This window comes from Vitis vinifera, chromosome 10 (genome assembly GCF_030704535.1).
Source record: "Vitis vinifera cultivar Pinot Noir 40024 chromosome 10, ASM3070453v1".
Classification (NCBI taxonomy): domain Eukaryota; kingdom Viridiplantae; phylum Streptophyta; class Magnoliopsida; order Vitales; family Vitaceae; genus Vitis; species Vitis vinifera.
The window spans coordinates 1,994,271-2,012,352 of record NC_081814.1 but is presented as its reverse complement, the minus strand read 5'-3'; the positions used below and the strand labels follow the sequence as shown (position 1 = coordinate 2,012,352).

Sequence of the window (18,082 nt, the reverse complement as noted above, 5' to 3'; positions counted from 1 at the left end):
ATGTGGGCCATGGCTGCTTGTTGTGGTTGCGTGTAAGACTCGCTTTACTTTAATTGACCATCCAGAAGATTTATATCCGGATGGCTCATGCTGACTATCCGGATGTGTTGTGGAGACTATCCGGATGTGTACGCTCTGCCAGCGTCGTTTGCTCTTCCTTGGATAGGAGAAGATGAAACGTCGTTTGCCTTTCCTTGAGGCGGTCCGGATAGGATGTCTACACCATGCATATCCTTAGGGGAATCCGGATAATGATGGTCCGGCTGATAACACGTGCCACGCGTCACTATGAGCTGCGTGCCACGTGTTTCCCAAGGGGAGGGGTCCCTACAACCATCACTTCTACACTTGAGAAAAAAAAAATATATATCATTTTGCATTTAATATATACTAATCATTTTTAGAGATCCCCCACTACGTAAACGGGTGATAAAAGGAATCCTTCCTAATAGAAATTAAATTTATAGTTTACTCTAAAATAACAAATGCTCCAGTGAAAGCTAGAGCCCGAGTCATATTTAGAGTCCTTTGTCAGTGCTTTTTAGTTTAAAATGTGTTTTTTTTTTTTAAAGTTAGATGTTTGGTAAAATTTAGAAAATATTTTTAAAAATCTGAAAAATGAGTTATAATGTTATAAAATTATTTATAGTGTTTTCTAAAGTACTTTGTGATTCTTCTAAAGACATTTGAAGAGAAGCCACTTTTATTAAAATATTTCAAGTAAAAATACTATTAAACACATTTTTATAGTGTATTTCATTATTTGGACAGTGTTCCTCCTTAAAATATTTTAAATGGAAGTATTTTCTTTGTAAACATTTTTAGGAGAATGATCTATTAACGTGAATTTTTTTTTTAGTATTATAAGTGATTTTTCAGATTTTTAAAAATATTTTTAACTTAGAAAGTGTTTTTGAAAAAAATATCAAATGTTTGATAAAATATAAAAAACATTTTTAAAATTTTAAAAAATCATTATAATGTTTTCTAAATAAACACTTTATACGTTATTCTTTTAAAAACATTTTTTCAACTAAAAACAAGTAAAAAGACACTCAAACGCACTTTTAATTCTTTTTTTTTAAACATTTGTTATATATATATATAAACATATGATTTATGGATGAAAATTTCAAAATTTTCAAAAGATAATGTGTAATAAATAATAAATAGATAAATAGTTTTATTTTTTGCTTGGCCTTAAGAGCAGGTTGTTTCACTTTGTATTTAGATGTATTTTTTTAGAACCTTAAACCCTGAATCCACACCAAATTGTCCTTTTTCAGGATAATCTCCCAAAAGATAGTTATTACTTATTATTGTAAACCTTTTATTAAATTAATTATTTAGAATTAGTGATATTATTTATGCGTACACAAACATTTTTTTTAATAAAATATTGCAAAATGTACTATAAATATTCAGTTTCCACACCAATTTTCTCCATTTTTTAAAATGTATTATTTTGGAAGAAAACTCACAGTTTCCTGATCAGTTCCAGCCATACTCATAGTCTCCATGGCTCGAAGCTTTGTTCTATGGCTTCATGGGTTGGATGACTCTGGCCCTGCCAATGAACATATCAAGGCCCTCTTCACTTCATCTGAGTTCAGAAACACTGTCTGGTCCTTCCCTTCTGCTCCTCCCATCCCAGTCACCTGCAATAGTAAGCTTTCGTGGATTTTTTTTTGGTTGGAATCTGTTAATGGATTCGTTTTGATGATTATGGTGAATTATTCATATGGGTATTGATTAGGAATCGTGATTAAGGATTTTGAGACATGGGTTTGAATCGTTTGATTAGTATGATGCTTATGGGTTTCACATTTTGATAATTTAATCCAGTCTGTTTCAGTTAGGAAATTTAGAGTCTTTTGGTTAGTGTAATTTGTCTTTGTTTGTTGAGAATAAGTGTTAAAAAATCGTAGAACAAGGTGATCTTGATTATGGACAATTAATTTTCCGGGGTATGAAGTCAGATCCAATTTTGGATTATAATTAGAAGGATACTGGAAAGAGATTGTTGGCTGAGTCATGAGTGTAGATAGCAAGGAGAAATGGGAATGAAGCAAAAAAAAAAGGTTTAAATATGTTGTTAGCAGTTAAAATGCATAGAATTCGATTTTATTTTTAAATATAGGAGGTTCATATATGAAAAGCAGTAAGAAATGGGGCTGCCAATGACCTAAATGATATCGGTTTGATGCCTCACTTCATTGAATTAGATATAGGACCTCATGCTGGTTGACTTATTCAGTTAGAAAATATTATCAGAATCCTATAACATTGTAATTGAAAATATAGCCACATGATCCTCCATGGTAAAATATTTGGAAGAGACTGTCCCAAAGCTGAAGACATTGTTGAAAAGATAGCATCTATTTTACTCTCTTTTCCTTTTTTAAACTTTTTCTCTAGCTCTCTTTCAGAAGCTATTCCCCTTGCTTTTGCAAGGAATCAATTTCCCTGTTTTGCAGATAAATGGTAGTGTAAAGGCTTCAAGGGCCATCCTGCATTAGCATGTCATGGGCCTATTTACTTGTCCTGAGAATGAGAATCGTATTCTGAATTTGGTTGTCATATAAAGCCATGCTGTGTACTAATTAGCTTCTCCTTGTAGATGGTGCCATCACACCTTCATGGTTTGACATTCATGAGATACCTGTGACAACTGTAAGTTATGCATCTATTTCTTTAGCATATTTCATTGCCTGGACTCTTTCTTGTTTGAATTTCATGTCCTCCTGTTATGAAATGACATTTATAACTGATTAAATTGAGCTATCAAATATTCGAATATAAGAGTTTAGTGCTGGACTCTTGTTTGGAATTGTCAATTCTTCAGGAAATGGTATATCCATTTAAAGTAGTGCCACTTAAGTTTTATTTGTAGTGATGGAAATTAACTTTGTAGAGTATGACATGTTGCTTAGTAGCTTTTGCATAAGCCTGCCTATCTTGTTCTGCTTCGAGATGTTTTGGCATTTTTCTTGTGATTAATTACCGATTTGTGGGTCTTAATATTTATACATGCATGCTTGAGTGATCTAAGACCTTGGTAGAACTAGCACTTAGCTACAAATCGTGGTAAGTAATAAGAAAAATGGTCAACTTGTATTTACGAAATCTAACTTCACACTCAGGCTTTCCAATTTCTTGTTATGCATGCCACCACTTGATCCTAGTGCTGTTGGTCATGGAAATGTTGTTCTTCTTTCCTGTCAGGAATAGGACTAGGGCTAAGTGATCCACCCTGCTCTGTATTATTATTATTCCTACTATGATTATTGTCATGATTTTTGCTAACATGCATCAGGATTCTACTAAAGATGAAAATGGCGTGCTTAAAGCAGTTAAGCATGTGCATGCAATGTTAGACAAGGAGCTTGCTGCAGGCACAAATGCTAATAATGTATTTGTATGTGGAGAGAGTCAAGGAGGTCTCTCTCTCTCTCTCTCTCTCCCCCCCTCCCCTTAGTTCTCAATAATTGATAAGTATAAAAAGCACTGCTTGATCATTGGTTTTTATTCTTGCTGGTAATTGTTAAACGGTAATGAGTTTACAGGTGCTTTGACCTTAGCAAGTGTTTTGCTATACCCAAGAACTCTAGGAGGAGGTGCAATCTTTAGTGGATGGGTTCCTTTTAATTCGTCTATAATAGAACAAATCCCACCAGGGTCAAAGAAGGTGTCTTTTCTAATTCACTAATTATATCCAGTTATAGCTGCATAAGTACTTCTTTTTCTGGATTTTAGATTCAATGAATATATGATCCTCTATTATTGTTTTTTTCTCTTTCTTTCTGACTGACCTTGGCAGATGTCTCCATGCATAAGATATCAAATGCTAAATGTGTAGACCGATGATCAATCAACATCCTGTTAGTTAGGGCACAAATAGAAGGAAAAAATATCATTATTGTCCAACTGGGTACATCTACTCCTGGAACCAACTATAAGCCTCAAGTTCTAATTCGATTTCATATTTTATTCTTTTGCCAATATTTGATCATCAATGTGATTACAAAGCCTACTAAAAAATCTTCTTCTTGTGTGTGTGTGTGTGTAAATGAAGGGAAAAATCACAAACTATTGACTGTTGGTTGGTTGTTAAATTCCTTCCCCTTCAACCAAAAAGCCAAGTACAAAAGAGTTATGATTGAGATACTATCTGGATCTCATGGTAGGCAAAAGAAGGAGCCAAACTGATTAAAATGCTGCTACCTGGTTTGAAATAGGAAAGTAATAGATATGTTTCTCATTCTCTACTGAGAATGTACTTGTAATTTAGGTATACTTCTTTGTTGTTGTGAAGTTGATGACTGGTTTAACATGCTGGGGTCTGGTTGTATATGCAGACACCCATTCTGTGGTTGCATGGTATGGCTGACAGAACAGTATTGTTTGAAACTGGACAAGCAGGTCAGCATTTCCTTGAACAAGCTGGCGTAAGTTGTGAGTTTAAGGTAATATATGTCTTGTTCTTTCAGACCCCTCATCTTGTTGATATAAAGCTCCTGAAAATATTGACCAGTTGTTCATCGTCAGTCTTATCCTGGTCTCGGCCATTCAATAAGCAATGAGGAGTTGCAAGACCTAGAGTCATGGATCATCACTCATCTTCAGAGGTCTTTGTAGTGGTTCTAGTACAATGGGATTGCCATCTGTGCTTGGTGTTTATGCTCTTATTTAATCATCACATGCAAAAGGGTTTGTAGAGGTTTGTGGACTTGCTGAACATTGCTTTGTTTCTTCCTTTTTTATGGATGCTCCAGGGTCTGTTTGGTAAATGTTTTCAAAAACAGTTCTAAAAAACAATTTTTGAAAATTGTTCTTTGTCGGGAACCTAAAATGTTTTTAACCCATTTTCTATATTTTTAAATATGTTTTAAAAACAACTTTTATATGTAGTGTTTTGTATTTAATCATTTTCTATATAATTATTTTTAAAAATAGCTCTTAGAAAACAACTAAAATTAACTAAAAAATGTTATATGAAAATACTTTGTTTTCTATTTTTAAGAACGAAAAACTTTTTTATGTTTTTTTTATTGTTAAATGTGTTTTTTTGTTTTTTTGTTTTGAACAAGAGAAAACTATTTTAAAAAACAGTCACCAAACAAGGCATAAGTTTCTTACAACTGCACCATCCAATTTACATTTGCATCTAGAGACTTGAATGTACTGAACTCAATACAATTCTTTGTTTTCTTTTCTGCAGGATGGAAAGAGAATGGTATTGGATATGGTCTGCAGCCCAACTCCTTTGAAATCTGTAAATGGAGATTTTAGAATTGTAGGATGAAACTTTTATTTTGATTCCAGACAGAAGCTATGCCCAACATTCATATTGACTTCTTCAATCGAAATAGCTGGATTGATTTGCTTGCATCTGAAAGGCTGATTGCGTGGACCTGTGATAGATACTGTATTGCTTTGATTTCATCATCCTATACATTTAGATGCGTTTTAAAGTTGTGAGAGCCAATATCGTATCAAACTCATCTCATATGTTTTTCCCTAATTCAGTCCAAGGCTCTTTCATTGAGCCACAACTTCTTGGTGCATTTGAGATGCTTTAGGCAAGGTCTAAATTCAACTATTTGGATGCTGATATTGGTACTTTTCAAGCAGATTTCTTATAGAATCTCCCCATATTTTCAATTTCTTTAATGGGTCATTTTCAAACAAGGAGTATGATAGCTTGAGAGCTAGGGTGACTTCTTATACAATATTTGTTCACTTATGGTAAGATTAGAGATATGATTTTAAGAAGGTTTAAGTGTGTTTTTCTTATAAAAGATAGATATTTAGCAAAGTTTCAAAAATTTAGAGAATTATTTAAAGTGATTTTTGGATTAGTAGTGTGCGTGCGGGTTTTTTTTTTTTTTTTTAAATTTTAAATCATCTTCAAATTTCAATATCATTTATTTATGTTTTGCTTTTAAAAAAAAATTGAAAATTAATTTTTAATTATTTATTTAAGTCTTTTTTCAATATCAAAATTGTTCTTATTTCTAATAAAAAAAATTTAAGTAACGAAAGTGATTACTTCTATTTCTTAAACATTGATTTGATGTTGGGCTGAGCTCTATGAGTTGGGCCAACTCACAAGTCAGCGCAACAAACATCTCTGAGGACACCCTTGTAATTTTGAAAGAATTGAGGGGTAAAATGAGTCATTTCACCACCTCTTCCCCAAATTGTTGGTAAGAGAGCCACCATGGAAGAACAGCGATGGACCTTATAACAGTGTCAACAAAACCAATTGCTCTCCTTACAATCACCTTAGGTAGCACCATTTTCTTCATACTTATCCTCCGGCCGCATACATTTTCTCCAAAGCCAGACTCCATGGCTCGAAGCTTTGTTTTGTGGCTTCATGGGTTGGGTGACTCAGGCCCTGCCAATGAACCCATCAAGACCCTCTTCACTTCTCCTGAGTTCAGAAACACCATATGGAAATTCCCTTCTGCTCCTTCAAACCCAGTCACCTGCAATTGTGAGTCTTTCTGGGTTTTTATTTTATTTTTTTGGGTGTTTGATTCTGTGAATGGTTTTGTTTTGATGATCAGAGTGAAATCATTGATATGGGTATGGCTCTGGGCGGTTTTCTTGAGGGTTTTGGGAATTTTTTGAGGTCGGATTGATTAGTGGGATTTATTCAATTGAGAAATTCACCGTTTGGGTTTGATTGTTGAAAATGAGTGTTGAATTATAGAACAAGTTTGCATGATTGTGGGTAAATTGCTTTTGAATGAGACTGAATCAGATGTTGCCTCATGTCCAGTATGATCTATTCAAAGGCATTGGGAAGTACTGGTTGGAATGCTTGAAATTTCAGTTAGGAGTAAATGGGTGGTGAAGTAGAGAAACAAAGGCTATAATTCGACCACTTTACTGAAGGTCCAGTTTTGGATATATTAGTAGAAGGATAATGGAAAGCGGGGTTTCAATAGGACTGCCCATGACCATGTGATATTAGCTCAGTTCATTTCATTAGAAGTCACAAGTTGAAAGAATTAATCACAAACCTTTTATTTAGTTTCTGTTGATGGCACTCTTATCTAGATGCAGAATTAATCTCTGTGATTTTGTTTCTATCATTTTTGTAGCCTTTTCCTCCAAAATTGTGTATTTCTTTAAGTTTCCATCTTCTAGATGCGTTAGTTTATTATCTGAGTGTCCCATTCCTCATAAAACATGATTGCAATTCCTGTAATGGAAGCCCTCCTCATTTGCCTTAGTCTTCTTTCCATTCGAGTGGCAAACATCCAAGTGTTTTCCATTGTGTTTCATGAATAAGCAAACAAGGTGATGTAGTGATGGATTGCCAAGATGGGTGTTTAAATGGTGAAGGAAAATTAGAATATGAAAAACAAAGGAAAAAAAAAGGGAGATTCTTTTATATTATATATGTTCTGCTACTATTTTTTATTTATTAGGAAATAAGATTATTTCTTGGTGTTGGTTTTGACTTTTATTTGTTATTATTAGGACCTTATTATCTTATGGATGTGTCAAGCCCTTTATTAGTTTGGGTTTTTTTCGGTATTTTTGTGGTCTATATAAAGGATATTTTCTGAGACTTGGTTTTGAGTAATATTTCATTAAAAAAAATTTCTCTGGCTTCCATCCATTTTTTTGGCCTATTATTAGAGGATGATTGTAATTGAGTGGTGTCGACCAGTAGATGCATATCTATTGTCTGTACTGTATCATTTGGTATCGGTTGATAGACCTCAAATAATGGACTAAGAGCATCAATGCACTACATCAATATGGTATCAAAGCCTAGTTTGAGAAGTCATGAATTCAAGAAGTGTGTTGGAACTGGTGGAAATTTCATGGTGATCGAATTCAGAACAGCATGCACAATAATAAGTTTTCTATTACCATTCAGTTGAATATGTTATTGGAATTCTACAATAATGCAATCGAAAATAAAGTATCAGAACTCTATTGAAAAAAATGAGATCTGGGAATATGCAGTCTTGAAGTAGATGAAATTGGAGGCAAAGATGGCAGTTATTTCTCTTGTTATTTGGGATCTTTTCTTTAGCTCTTCAACTCTATTCTCCTTGCTTTTGCTAAGATCCCACTACATTCTTTTGCAAGAAAAGCCAGTAACATAAAGGATTCAAAGGCTGTCCTGCATTAGCATGTCATAGGTCAAAATGTTTGACTTCTTGTGATTATGATTTCTTGATTTTCTTGTCATATAAAGTGAGGCAGTTACTAATTTTCTTTGCCTTGTAGATGGTTCTGTCATGCCTTCCTGGTTTGACATTCATGAGATACCTGTGACAGCTGTAAGTCCTGCTTCAATTCTTCTCATATTTCATTGCTTTAAAATTTTCTCATTTGAATTTCACATCCCTCTGCTATCTGATGACGTTTTTAACTGCTCCTTTATGATGTCTCAGCCTTTTCTTTTGATTCTCTCTCTCTTGTTCAAAATTTGAGTATCTTAGATTCTTTACTGTAGTACACATTTTTTTTTTTTTTTTGCCTTCTTCAGTTACATTTTTTGTTGTGAACATGCATCAGGATTCTCCAAAAGATGAAAATGGTGTACTTAAAGCAGTTCAGAATGTGCATGCAATGATAGATAAGGAGCTAGCTGCAGGCACAAATCCTAAAAACATATTTGTATGTGGATTCAGTCAAGGAGGTGTTTTTCTCGTTCTCTCTTTTGTTCCATCTCTATCTCTTAACATATTTAAAACCATTGTTTTTCATCCTAGGTTCACATACCGACTGGTAACATGCGAATTATAATGCGTTTACAGGTGCCTTGACCTTGGCAAGTGTTTTGCTATACCCAAGAACTCTAGGAGGAGGTGCTGTCTTCAGTGGATGGGTTCCTTTTAATTCAACCATGATAGAACGAATGCCAGCAGATGCCAAGAAGGTACTTCCTAATACTCCAAGGTTTTAGCCTCTTTTTTTTGGTACATTGAGTTGCCTTTTTGTCTCTGTTAATCTGAAATTATTGATTGTTGTCCAACTAGTAACATCTATCCCTCGAACTAACTCTCAACCAAATTTATTTTTCCATTTTATAAATACTTTATGTTGTGTTTGAAGTTTTTGCATGATCTAAGGATCTGTTTGTGAACAAAATGCAGACACCTATTTTGTGGTCACATGGTATGGCTGACAGAACAGTATTGTTTGAAGCTGGACAAGCAGGTCCTCCTTTCCTTGAACAAGCTGGTGTAAGTTGTGAGTTTAAGGTAATATATGCCTCACTTCAGTTGTCTCAAACCCCTCCCCCTATTCATTAAGTACAACTCAGAATAAATTGGTTGGTTGTTTATTTTCAGGCTTATCCTGGTCTGGCTCATTCCATAAGCAATGAGGAATTGCGGTACCTAGAATCATGGATCAAAACTCGACTTCAGAGTTCTTCGTAGAGGTTTGTCTAGAATGACATTGCTGTCTACTGTTATCAAAGCTCCTTGCGCTTGAGCTGTTATTGGATGATTAATATGGATGAGACTTGATATATCACATATTCTTATGGTATACATAACTCTGGAAGGAGGGAGGCCTTTCTTTTAGCTTTTTCAACTTTTGCCCAGTTGTAATTTAGCTTTATCATGAACTTTCTGCAAACACACAATTATACTTTTGCTCATGCAGGAAGCAAATACTCTTTCCCCCAACAATCTTTGTGCTTTGGCTAATGTAAGAAGCACCCTTTTTATTCTATTGCTCTGGGTCACTTGTAAGATTTAAGAGATTCCCTCTCTTTGGTGGTGCATCCATCAACTAATTGACGGAATTTGAAGTAATTATTTTTTTCATAGGGAAATGAGAAAATATATTAAAAACGCCTAAGAGGAGGTGTGCCAAAGTACACACAATATATATATATAATATATGCCTAGTCTAGTTGGGACTGCTCAATATATTTAAAAGACCTCTTGTTCCTTTCCTTTTAAAGAGTCTAAAACAAGCACAAGGGTGTGGTTGTGGCCTTAAGAATTTTTTCTATTTCTTCTCCACAGAAGAGCCATGCCATCTCAAAAGGTTCCTTCTAACTGAAGAGTGCATCAAACTACTCCAAAGAAAGAAAATATCGTCTGTCACAACATACTTGCTTTGGAAGAGTGGAGAAGCAAATGATTCATCGGTTCCTCCTCGTCTTTACACAAATAACACCTATTCAGCAAAGTTCACCCCTTCTTTTTGAGCTGATCAAGGGTTAGAATTCTACCTGAGTCACTTCCCAGGCAAAGAAACCAGTCTTCATTGTGTAAGTAATAATTTAAAATCCTAAAAACACTTTTTTTAGATTCAAACAAGTTTAGTATACCAAAACAATAGTTTGAAAATTGTTTTTAAATATGAAAATAGTGAACAAGTGTTTAATGGGTGTTATGAAGAACAATAGGTGGGTATTATTTAATTGGATCTGTTGATCAGGTATGGATATTAAAATACAATCTTGACTTCAATTATGGCTGTCAATCAATTTTTTTTTTTATGTGCAGATTATATTCCGTGTTTTTGAAAGCATGGAATACAATCTGGATTGGCTACCAAACAGAACCTAAGTATTTGGGTTTTCTGGGATGGATTAAGCACGAAGATAAATGAAAGATTTCTCTTGAATAGGGTGAACTTCTGGACAATCAGTCCCCCGTAAACTGTATGAGAAGTAGGGGGACAATTCCTGATGGGGTGAGACTATGGAGGGCTGTGAGGTGATGGAAGTCTTTTGGTAACCACCATAGTTTTGGACAATCTGCAATTGCAAGATACTGGAGGTTTGCCATGGTACCTTCTTCAATTGGCATCCATCTCACCTGGGGAAATGAATGAGTTTGTTTTGGTGGGAAAGTGAAAAACATTGGGCAAAGGTTTTGAGGAAAAACTAAGGTGATGGGAAACGTAGTCACCAAGAGATGCAAAGTCACTGGGGAATCAAAGGGGCTTTGCCTGGAAGGTGACCAAATCAAATGTTTTGTTGTAAGAGAAGATTAACCGCAACTGGCCAGTTAACTTCTCAGCCATTTGATTTGATATATCTGCAGCCACCTTTAGCAATCCAAAATTAAGGGTGCTTACCACTCCCTTCTGTTGGTACATCTAGCCTCAAAGCAAAATAGAAGATTGAAACCCTAAACCTAGAAAAAAAATAAAAGGACAAGCAAGTTGGAGGATAAATGCTGCAGCTCCTTTGCTTTTATGGAGAGGTTGAGTCAAGATGATAGAAGTGAACAAAATTACTTAAAATACCTGATGAACCTGCAATCTAAATGAATATTACAAAAGATGATACAACATTATTGATTGTAACTCTCCTAGGCCACACACACACACAAAATCACCCAAAGATGTACAGTAACTAAGATCATACCTCACAGACCAAGGGACATTGGATGACAAGATGATCATCCAGAGTGTTGTTATCCCTTTTACATATTTAACACCAAATTGGAATGATTCTTAACAAGAGTGGTCTTGCCAAAACCTCCCAAACGCTTTTAAATCATGAGAGAGGCACCTTATTTTCTCTCTGGTACCAACTAGATTACTTTTTGAGTACCATTCACCAAATTGATAAGATCTGGAATCCTAACTCTCTCCCTCCCCTCTTAGAAACTAGAACAATGAGAGAAGCTTTTAGAGTTTCCTCAAACTTGCCAGTCGCATGAAAAGCTTGATAATTGCGTTGTTGTGCCTGAGCTGTTAGGACTCTCAGTCACATGAATAGTTCAATGTGCTCATCAGCGCCTGACCCTGAGATGTGGATCATCCAAGTCACATTAGCATGGTGTACTCCTCCTGTTGGAACCGGGGTTTAAAACCAAATTTCTCTTCAAGAGGATAGATGGGGCGATTTAGGTGAGATCCATCATAGATCTAACTTTCTATTCGCTCGTGAGATTCGGGCTGTCTGGAGGGGGACCAGTTGGCCCATAAAACTCACTAGGATAAGCAGTATCATTGAACCAAACAAAGCAACAAGCAATGAAACCAAGGTCATGAAGGAAAGGATGGAGTTTCCTGTCCTTTGTAGAACCTTTCCCTAATATCTAGGCTTGTGAAGATTTTGTTTTCATCCCATGCCCATGGTAAGCATCAATGATTTGATTGGTCCAAGTGCTCCATTTCCTCCCCTCCTCTTTTGGGCATAAGGGAGAATTTAGTTTTATTAGATTGGTGACAACAACTGAATAGGAATCTATACAGAAAATGTTCTGAGGGTTCATGACAATCGTCATTCCATTAAAACAGAAGGAATTGTAGATGTAACCCATGATGGTGGTAGCCAGGACACATTTGTGGAAACTAATTATCCGAGCTTTTTGATAGGAATTCAGCCCCATCTTGTGAAATAATCGAAACCTCTGGAATATGATGAACTTTCCAATGATCAGTTCCTTGTAACTTGTATGAGAGGTAGGAAGACATCCTTATTAGGGTGAGATCTTGGAGGGCTGTGAGGTGATGAAAGCCTTCTGGTAACCCCAGTAGTCTTGGACAATCTGCAATTAGAAGATACCTGAGGTTTGGCATGGTACCCTCCTCAATTGGCATCCATCTCCTCCAGTTTTCCATTCCCAGGATTCGCAGTAGTGTGAGCTTAGGAAACCCTCCTGATCTGCAACATATTTCCGTGCTCAAAAATGCTGAAGACGCCAGTATCAAGACAAAAAGATTGGGAAGTTGTTGGAGAATGGGAAATGGGTCTTCCACAAGAAAATTCTTGAGCAAGTACAGAGTATGGAGGTATCTAAGAGAAACAAACCATTTTGGCAATCTGGTCATAGACACCTGCAGTTTTAATTTCTCGAGAGATGGTGGGGGCCTGGAAAGAGATTCTACTTGGGGTCGTTCAGGTGAACTATCCGCTACCATTGTAAAGGAGCGCAAGCTCTTCATCTCCCCCAGAGAAATCCACAATTCTTCACTGTTTGTCTTATTCATCCCCCCAATGTATAATTTCCTCAAGTTGGTTAAGCTTCTCAGCTCTTTCAATAGATCCTCATCAGGTTCAACACCAGAGAGTGTTTGAAGGTTCTTAAACCACTTTTTTCCCTTGGGCATCTTCAAGAAACCCTTCTCTCTGTCACAGAAGCTTGCTATATGAAGATGTCTCAGCTGCTGAAGCCTATTGATTCCAGTTGGCAAACTTGTCAGATTTGTGTTTCTGATATCCAAAGTCTGAAGATTTCTCAAACTCTTAAGCTGCTTTGGGAGACATTTGATAAATGTGCCTCTCAAATTTAGATACCTCAAATGAATTAGGCTACCCACCTCACCTGGCAATCTTTCTATTGGAACTCCTTGTAAGTCCAACACTCTTACTAGTTTAAGCTCCTCAAATATTTTCAGTAAGTTAGAGGATGACAATTCGGTTATCTTGAACATGAGAAAAGAGCGGAGTTTCAAGTTACCCATGTTGGATGGGAGATTTTTAGCATTGTCATAGATTGATAATCGACGCGGTCTTCCTTCCATTTCCTTGTCTCCAGCTTCTAAAGCGGCTCCAAACATCTCTTGCTTAAGCATGTAGGCTGCAACATCTCGCATTTGGTCATGTACTCTACATGCTTTAACCACGTCTCGGGCAGGTAAGGTAATAGGTTGGATCATACTCCCACGTATAAGCTTCAAAAAATAATGATTTGCAACTTCTTCATCTGTTTTACTCCTAGATTTTTCAACAAAGCCTTCAGCTACCCACATTCGGATCAGCCTTTTCCTCCCAATCTCATAGTCTGCAGGAAACAAACCGATATGCAGGAAACAATACTTAAGGTAAAATGGTAGGTGATTGTAACTTAACAACAGGGTTTTATGTAGCCGGTCTAGGTCACGGTCATGGTTAAGTTCCCAATCAAGAGTATCAAGAACATGCTGCCAGTCTCGTGCATTCGTACCCTTGCTTGACAAAAGCCCTGCAATGGCCACAATTGCAAGCGGTAATCCTCCGCACCTATTCACAATAGACTCTGCTAGTCCCCTCAAATCTTCAGGACAAGCTTTCATTCTCCGGAATGCCTTTTTACAGAAAAGTTTCCAAGCTAACTCATGAGTTAGAGGATGGAGATGATAGATGTAACAACCATCTTCAACCGATGAAGCTATATCCTGTATCCGTGTCGTAAGTATGATCTGACCTCTTTCTCGAGGCAGCGCATGTTTCAATTCTTCCCAAATTTCGGTATCCCATACATCATCAAACACAATCAAATACATCTTGTCCTGCAGGTAGTTGTAGATCATCTCTTGCAACAGCCCCTCATTCATGACATCCATTACCTCCATGGCTGGCTCGTTTTTACTTTCTTTTAGTCCAAACAGGATTCTTTGGAGGACATCCCTTAAATTACAGGATTGTGATAAGAACACCCAAGAATAACAATCAAAATCGGTTTTAACTCTTTTGTAGACTTCCTTAGCAAGAGTAGTCTTGCCCAAACCTCCCATACCAAACACTGATATCACTTGACGCCGATCTGATTTTCCCTCTATTAACAACTCGACTAGTTGTTCAACATGAACCTCAATTCCAACGATATCATCCACCTGGAAAAAGGGGGTAGCTGCACCAAAGCCTGTGGATGAGGCACGCATGATTCCTGGTGTATTTTCTTGTGCAATATGCAACCAATTGTACCGGTCCCTTCTTTCTTTGACCTCCATAACCCGTTTTTTGACCTTCTGAATTTGAGAGCCGACTTGATGCCTGGTCTGAAGGTGTTTTATGAAATTCCAGCGCGGGTTTTCCATTCGAATCAAAAACTCATCGATGATATCTTCAGCATCATAAACCAACTTCCTTACCTCCTCAGCCCATCTTCCAACCCTTTTATCCCTTTGCTGCGTCCTGTGGACATCCCTCAGGAAGGCCACCATGGCTTGTAGCTCGTTCTTGATCCATTCAATGTCTTCATGAACTCCAGACAGTAACTCTCCTTCTTCATTCAGCTGCTCACTTAATTTTCTTAAAAAGAAAAGAATCAGCTCTTCAGCCATTCCTAAATCTTCTTCTCTCAACACCCTCTGATGATTCTTACCCAAAACCTCAAAAATTTAGCAGGGTCAAGTCAACATAGGAAAATTCAGTGCATTATAATTTTACTTATATGGTGGGGTCTCCGAGCTTTCTTTTGGATTCTTTCTCCTCTTGATATTGACATAATGGACCCAGCTGTGGGTCACAAAAGAATGACCCAAATGCAAGCCATTGGTTTATCATCAACCTATGATCTTGTGATATGAACATGTGTGAGACAGTGTTTTCAGACTTGACTGATTGGGAAAATTCGCAGATGGAGAGGAAAGGGACCACGAAAGCAGGGAAATAGTCCATGGGTTGAAATGTTCAATGGAAACACTGAAACAAGGGAGAAGCCTCGAGGTAAGCACCCGAACGGCCTGTGTAAGAAATTGAAGAGTAATTTCCATGGCACTTCCGCACATGAAAATGGAGTTCCGTATTCTTTTAGGTTTTAGCTTTTATTTTCCAGATGGGTCCATTGCCTTTGCTTCTACTTTCAGTCAACTGAAATATGCTTTGCTCCCAGCTTGAAGTCTTGGGTATAACACTCTGGTTTCTACAGACCTGCATTCACTTTTCTGCAAGTGACTTGATCTGAATTTGACCATGGTGTCCAATCTCTGTTTCCCTTTTCTCCCATGCCTCTTTTTTCTTGGGAAAATGATCAGTCTACTTGACAAAGGAGTCCCAACTTGTATAAGATTCAAGTACAGTAGATCAGAGTGTGCATGGAGGATCGAGTTTATGTAACAAAAGGGGGTGAATCTTTCTTAGAAGAAAATGTCAAAAGGTTAGGATATCTAAGGATATTAATTCCAAGAAATACTGAAAACCATGGGGTCAGAAGAAGAAAATCTTTTATTCCAATTCAATGTTCATACTTTCTTTTAAAAGCCCCTTTCTAGTTGATTTTGCAAATAATTAAAGCCAAAAAGAAAAATTAAGAGACCGATCCCGGGATTGACACATGGAGCACTAAGGCCAGCCCAGCCCAGATATGGGAAGCCCATGGGGCCTGAAATCCCTAACTGGCGAAGATGGAGACCGGTCGTGTAGGTCCCATCACATCACAGCAGCCACTGCGACGCACCTACCAATCACAACCCTGCACCCGCGTCGCACAGGAACGCCCCTCGAGGTTCCTCACACTCGTCACCATTTTTAATACCCAGAATAAAGCCTCACTCAGGGACCCTTTAGAGCTTCAACCCACCTACACCCATGAAGAAGCTCTATCGCAAAGGCACTGTTCACCCTTCGCCGCCGCCGGTCATCTCCGACCAGCACCTCGCTTTTCTTCCTTCTGCTATCCTCACCCTCGCGGCCGCTCTCTCGCCGGAGGACCGGGAGGTTCTGGCTTACCTTCTGTCGTGCTCCGGCACTTATACTAGCGGCAACAGGAAGACCACCACCCAGAAGAGTGGGGACCATCCGCCCCTGTTCAACTGCAACTGTTTCAGATGCTATACGAGTTACTGGGTGAAGTGGGACTCGTCGCCGAATCGTCAGCTCATACACGAAATCATCGACGCGGTCGAAGATGGGTTGGTGCAGAGTAAGAACCCAAAGAGCAGGAAAGAAAGGAGGAGAAAAGGGTGTACTGGGTCAGATGAGTTGAAACAGTCCAAGCTGAGTTCGGGGAAGGACGAGCTGGGTCAGCCAGAATCGGTGGCGGAGACTAGTGGAAACGGCGGCGGCGACGATTATGAGGGTTGTGGTGATGATGGAGAAGAAGGGTCAGAGAAGGGATCAGTGAGAAAGTTTGTGAGTTTTCTTGGAGAGAGGATTTGGGGTGTCTGGACCCAATAAGTTGGAGAAAAGGTGGGTTTCAGTTTTCTTCTTCTAAAAAAATTTCCTTTTATTCTGGTTTTTTTGAATCAACCCGATTACGATGTAAAAAAAAAAAGGGGTTAGTTTTGATCTTCATCAGGACTTTGTTTCTCCAATATCCATGTCTGCTTTCTATGTTAAAGCTCTCTGTATATATTCAAAGGAATGATGAATAGCTGGGTAATCAATTTTGGGTTCCCTTTTCCTAATGAATTTTCTTACCAGTTTCACCGATCATATCCCTTCATCAGACGGTGCTTCTCTCTGTGATTTTCCTCCTACCATGTTTTCTGGAGACAAGGCCATCGAAAACGGCTTCGTATGACTCCACATTCATTTCCAAAACGACGTCGTACAGAGGGTCACTCGACTCACTACCATTCCACCTCCGCCGGAGATTAAGAAACAGGAACGAACAAATGGCGATATACCAATGTACCCCTGGAGGGTTCATTTAAGGGAATAATACACCTCGTAATTGTACAGGGTAGAATGGTCAGAGTAGAAAAAACCTGAAAGGGTAGGTGTCGCCATGGACGAGGTCGGCAAAAGTAGGCTTCGATTAAAGCAAAGGGGGCAAAAAAGCCACCACTAAATCCTTGTTCTCAAACTCCTAGGCCATTTTTATGTCCATTTTACCCCTCTTTAAACTGATATTTTACATTGGAATTTTAGAATGACCGAATTGCCCCTCACAGACCTCTTATTATTGATTCTCACATTTTTTTTTTCCGTTTTTTTCTTTTCATGTAGTGAATAAAAGAAAATTGAAAACCCATCATGGAATATAATTGGGTCTGTCCATTTGAATGGAGATAAATGGTTTCATTTTATTAACAGAAAAAGACCAAAATTATGAAAAAAAGAGTCATTATGGTTTTTTTTTTTTTTTTTTAAAGAGTAGTTTTTTTAATGTTACATCTTATTTATATTGCAAATTTGTACTATTTTTGGTATCTTAGACCCGATTGATTATGTTTTTTAAAAATTATTTTTTATTCTTTAACTCAAAAATAATTTGTAAAAACAAGTTTAGAAAACATGGCGAAGCATGTCTATTTTTGTCTTTTATTTTTAAAAATCGGTAAAAATAACTCTTAAAAATTATTTATTTTTAGAGAATAATGGTGTGTTTAAAAATTTTTGAAACAGTTTCTTATTTTTAAAAGCAAAAATTTGTTTTTAAACCATATGGTGAAATATTGAAGGAAACTTGTGTTTTGATGG

The 18,082-nt window shown here is 37.2% G+C and overlaps 3 protein-coding genes across 3 annotated transcripts; 2 read left to right on the top strand and 1 right to left on the bottom strand.

Annotated features, from left to right (window-relative positions):
* Positions 1 to 1,450: 1,450 nt before the first annotated feature.
* On the top strand, positions 1,451 to 9,717 carry LOC100854352 (uncharacterized). The gene is made up of 14 exons (XM_059740162.1): positions 1,451 to 1,666; positions 2,621 to 2,673; positions 3,317 to 3,440; positions 3,567 to 3,688; positions 4,359 to 4,466; positions 4,549 to 4,634; positions 4,776 to 4,785; positions 5,222 to 5,275; positions 6,217 to 6,502; positions 8,260 to 8,312; positions 8,551 to 8,674; positions 8,793 to 8,914; positions 9,132 to 9,239; positions 9,330 to 9,717. The coding sequence occupies exons 1-14, from the start codon at positions 1,519 to 1,521 to the stop codon at positions 9,417 to 9,419; spliced, it is 1,488 nt and encodes a 495-aa protein (XP_059596145.1). The 5' UTR covers positions 1,451 to 1,518; the 3' UTR covers positions 9,420 to 9,717.
* Positions 9,718 to 12,306: 2,589 nt separating this feature from the next.
* LOC100255919 (probable disease resistance RPP8-like protein 4) lies at positions 12,307 to 15,000 on the bottom strand. The gene has a single exon (XM_002264033.5). It carries the CDS (start codon positions 14,998 to 15,000, stop codon positions 12,307 to 12,309), a length of 2,694 nt encoding a protein of 897 aa, XP_002264069.3.
* Positions 15,001 to 15,851: 851 nt separating this feature from the next.
* Positions 15,852 to 17,064, top strand: LOC100252669 (uncharacterized). The gene has a single exon (XM_002265111.4). It carries the CDS (start codon positions 16,247 to 16,249, stop codon positions 16,832 to 16,834), a length of 588 nt encoding a protein of 195 aa, XP_002265147.1. The 5' UTR covers positions 15,852 to 16,246; the 3' UTR covers positions 16,835 to 17,064.
* Positions 17,065 to 18,082: the final 1,018 nt, after the last annotated feature.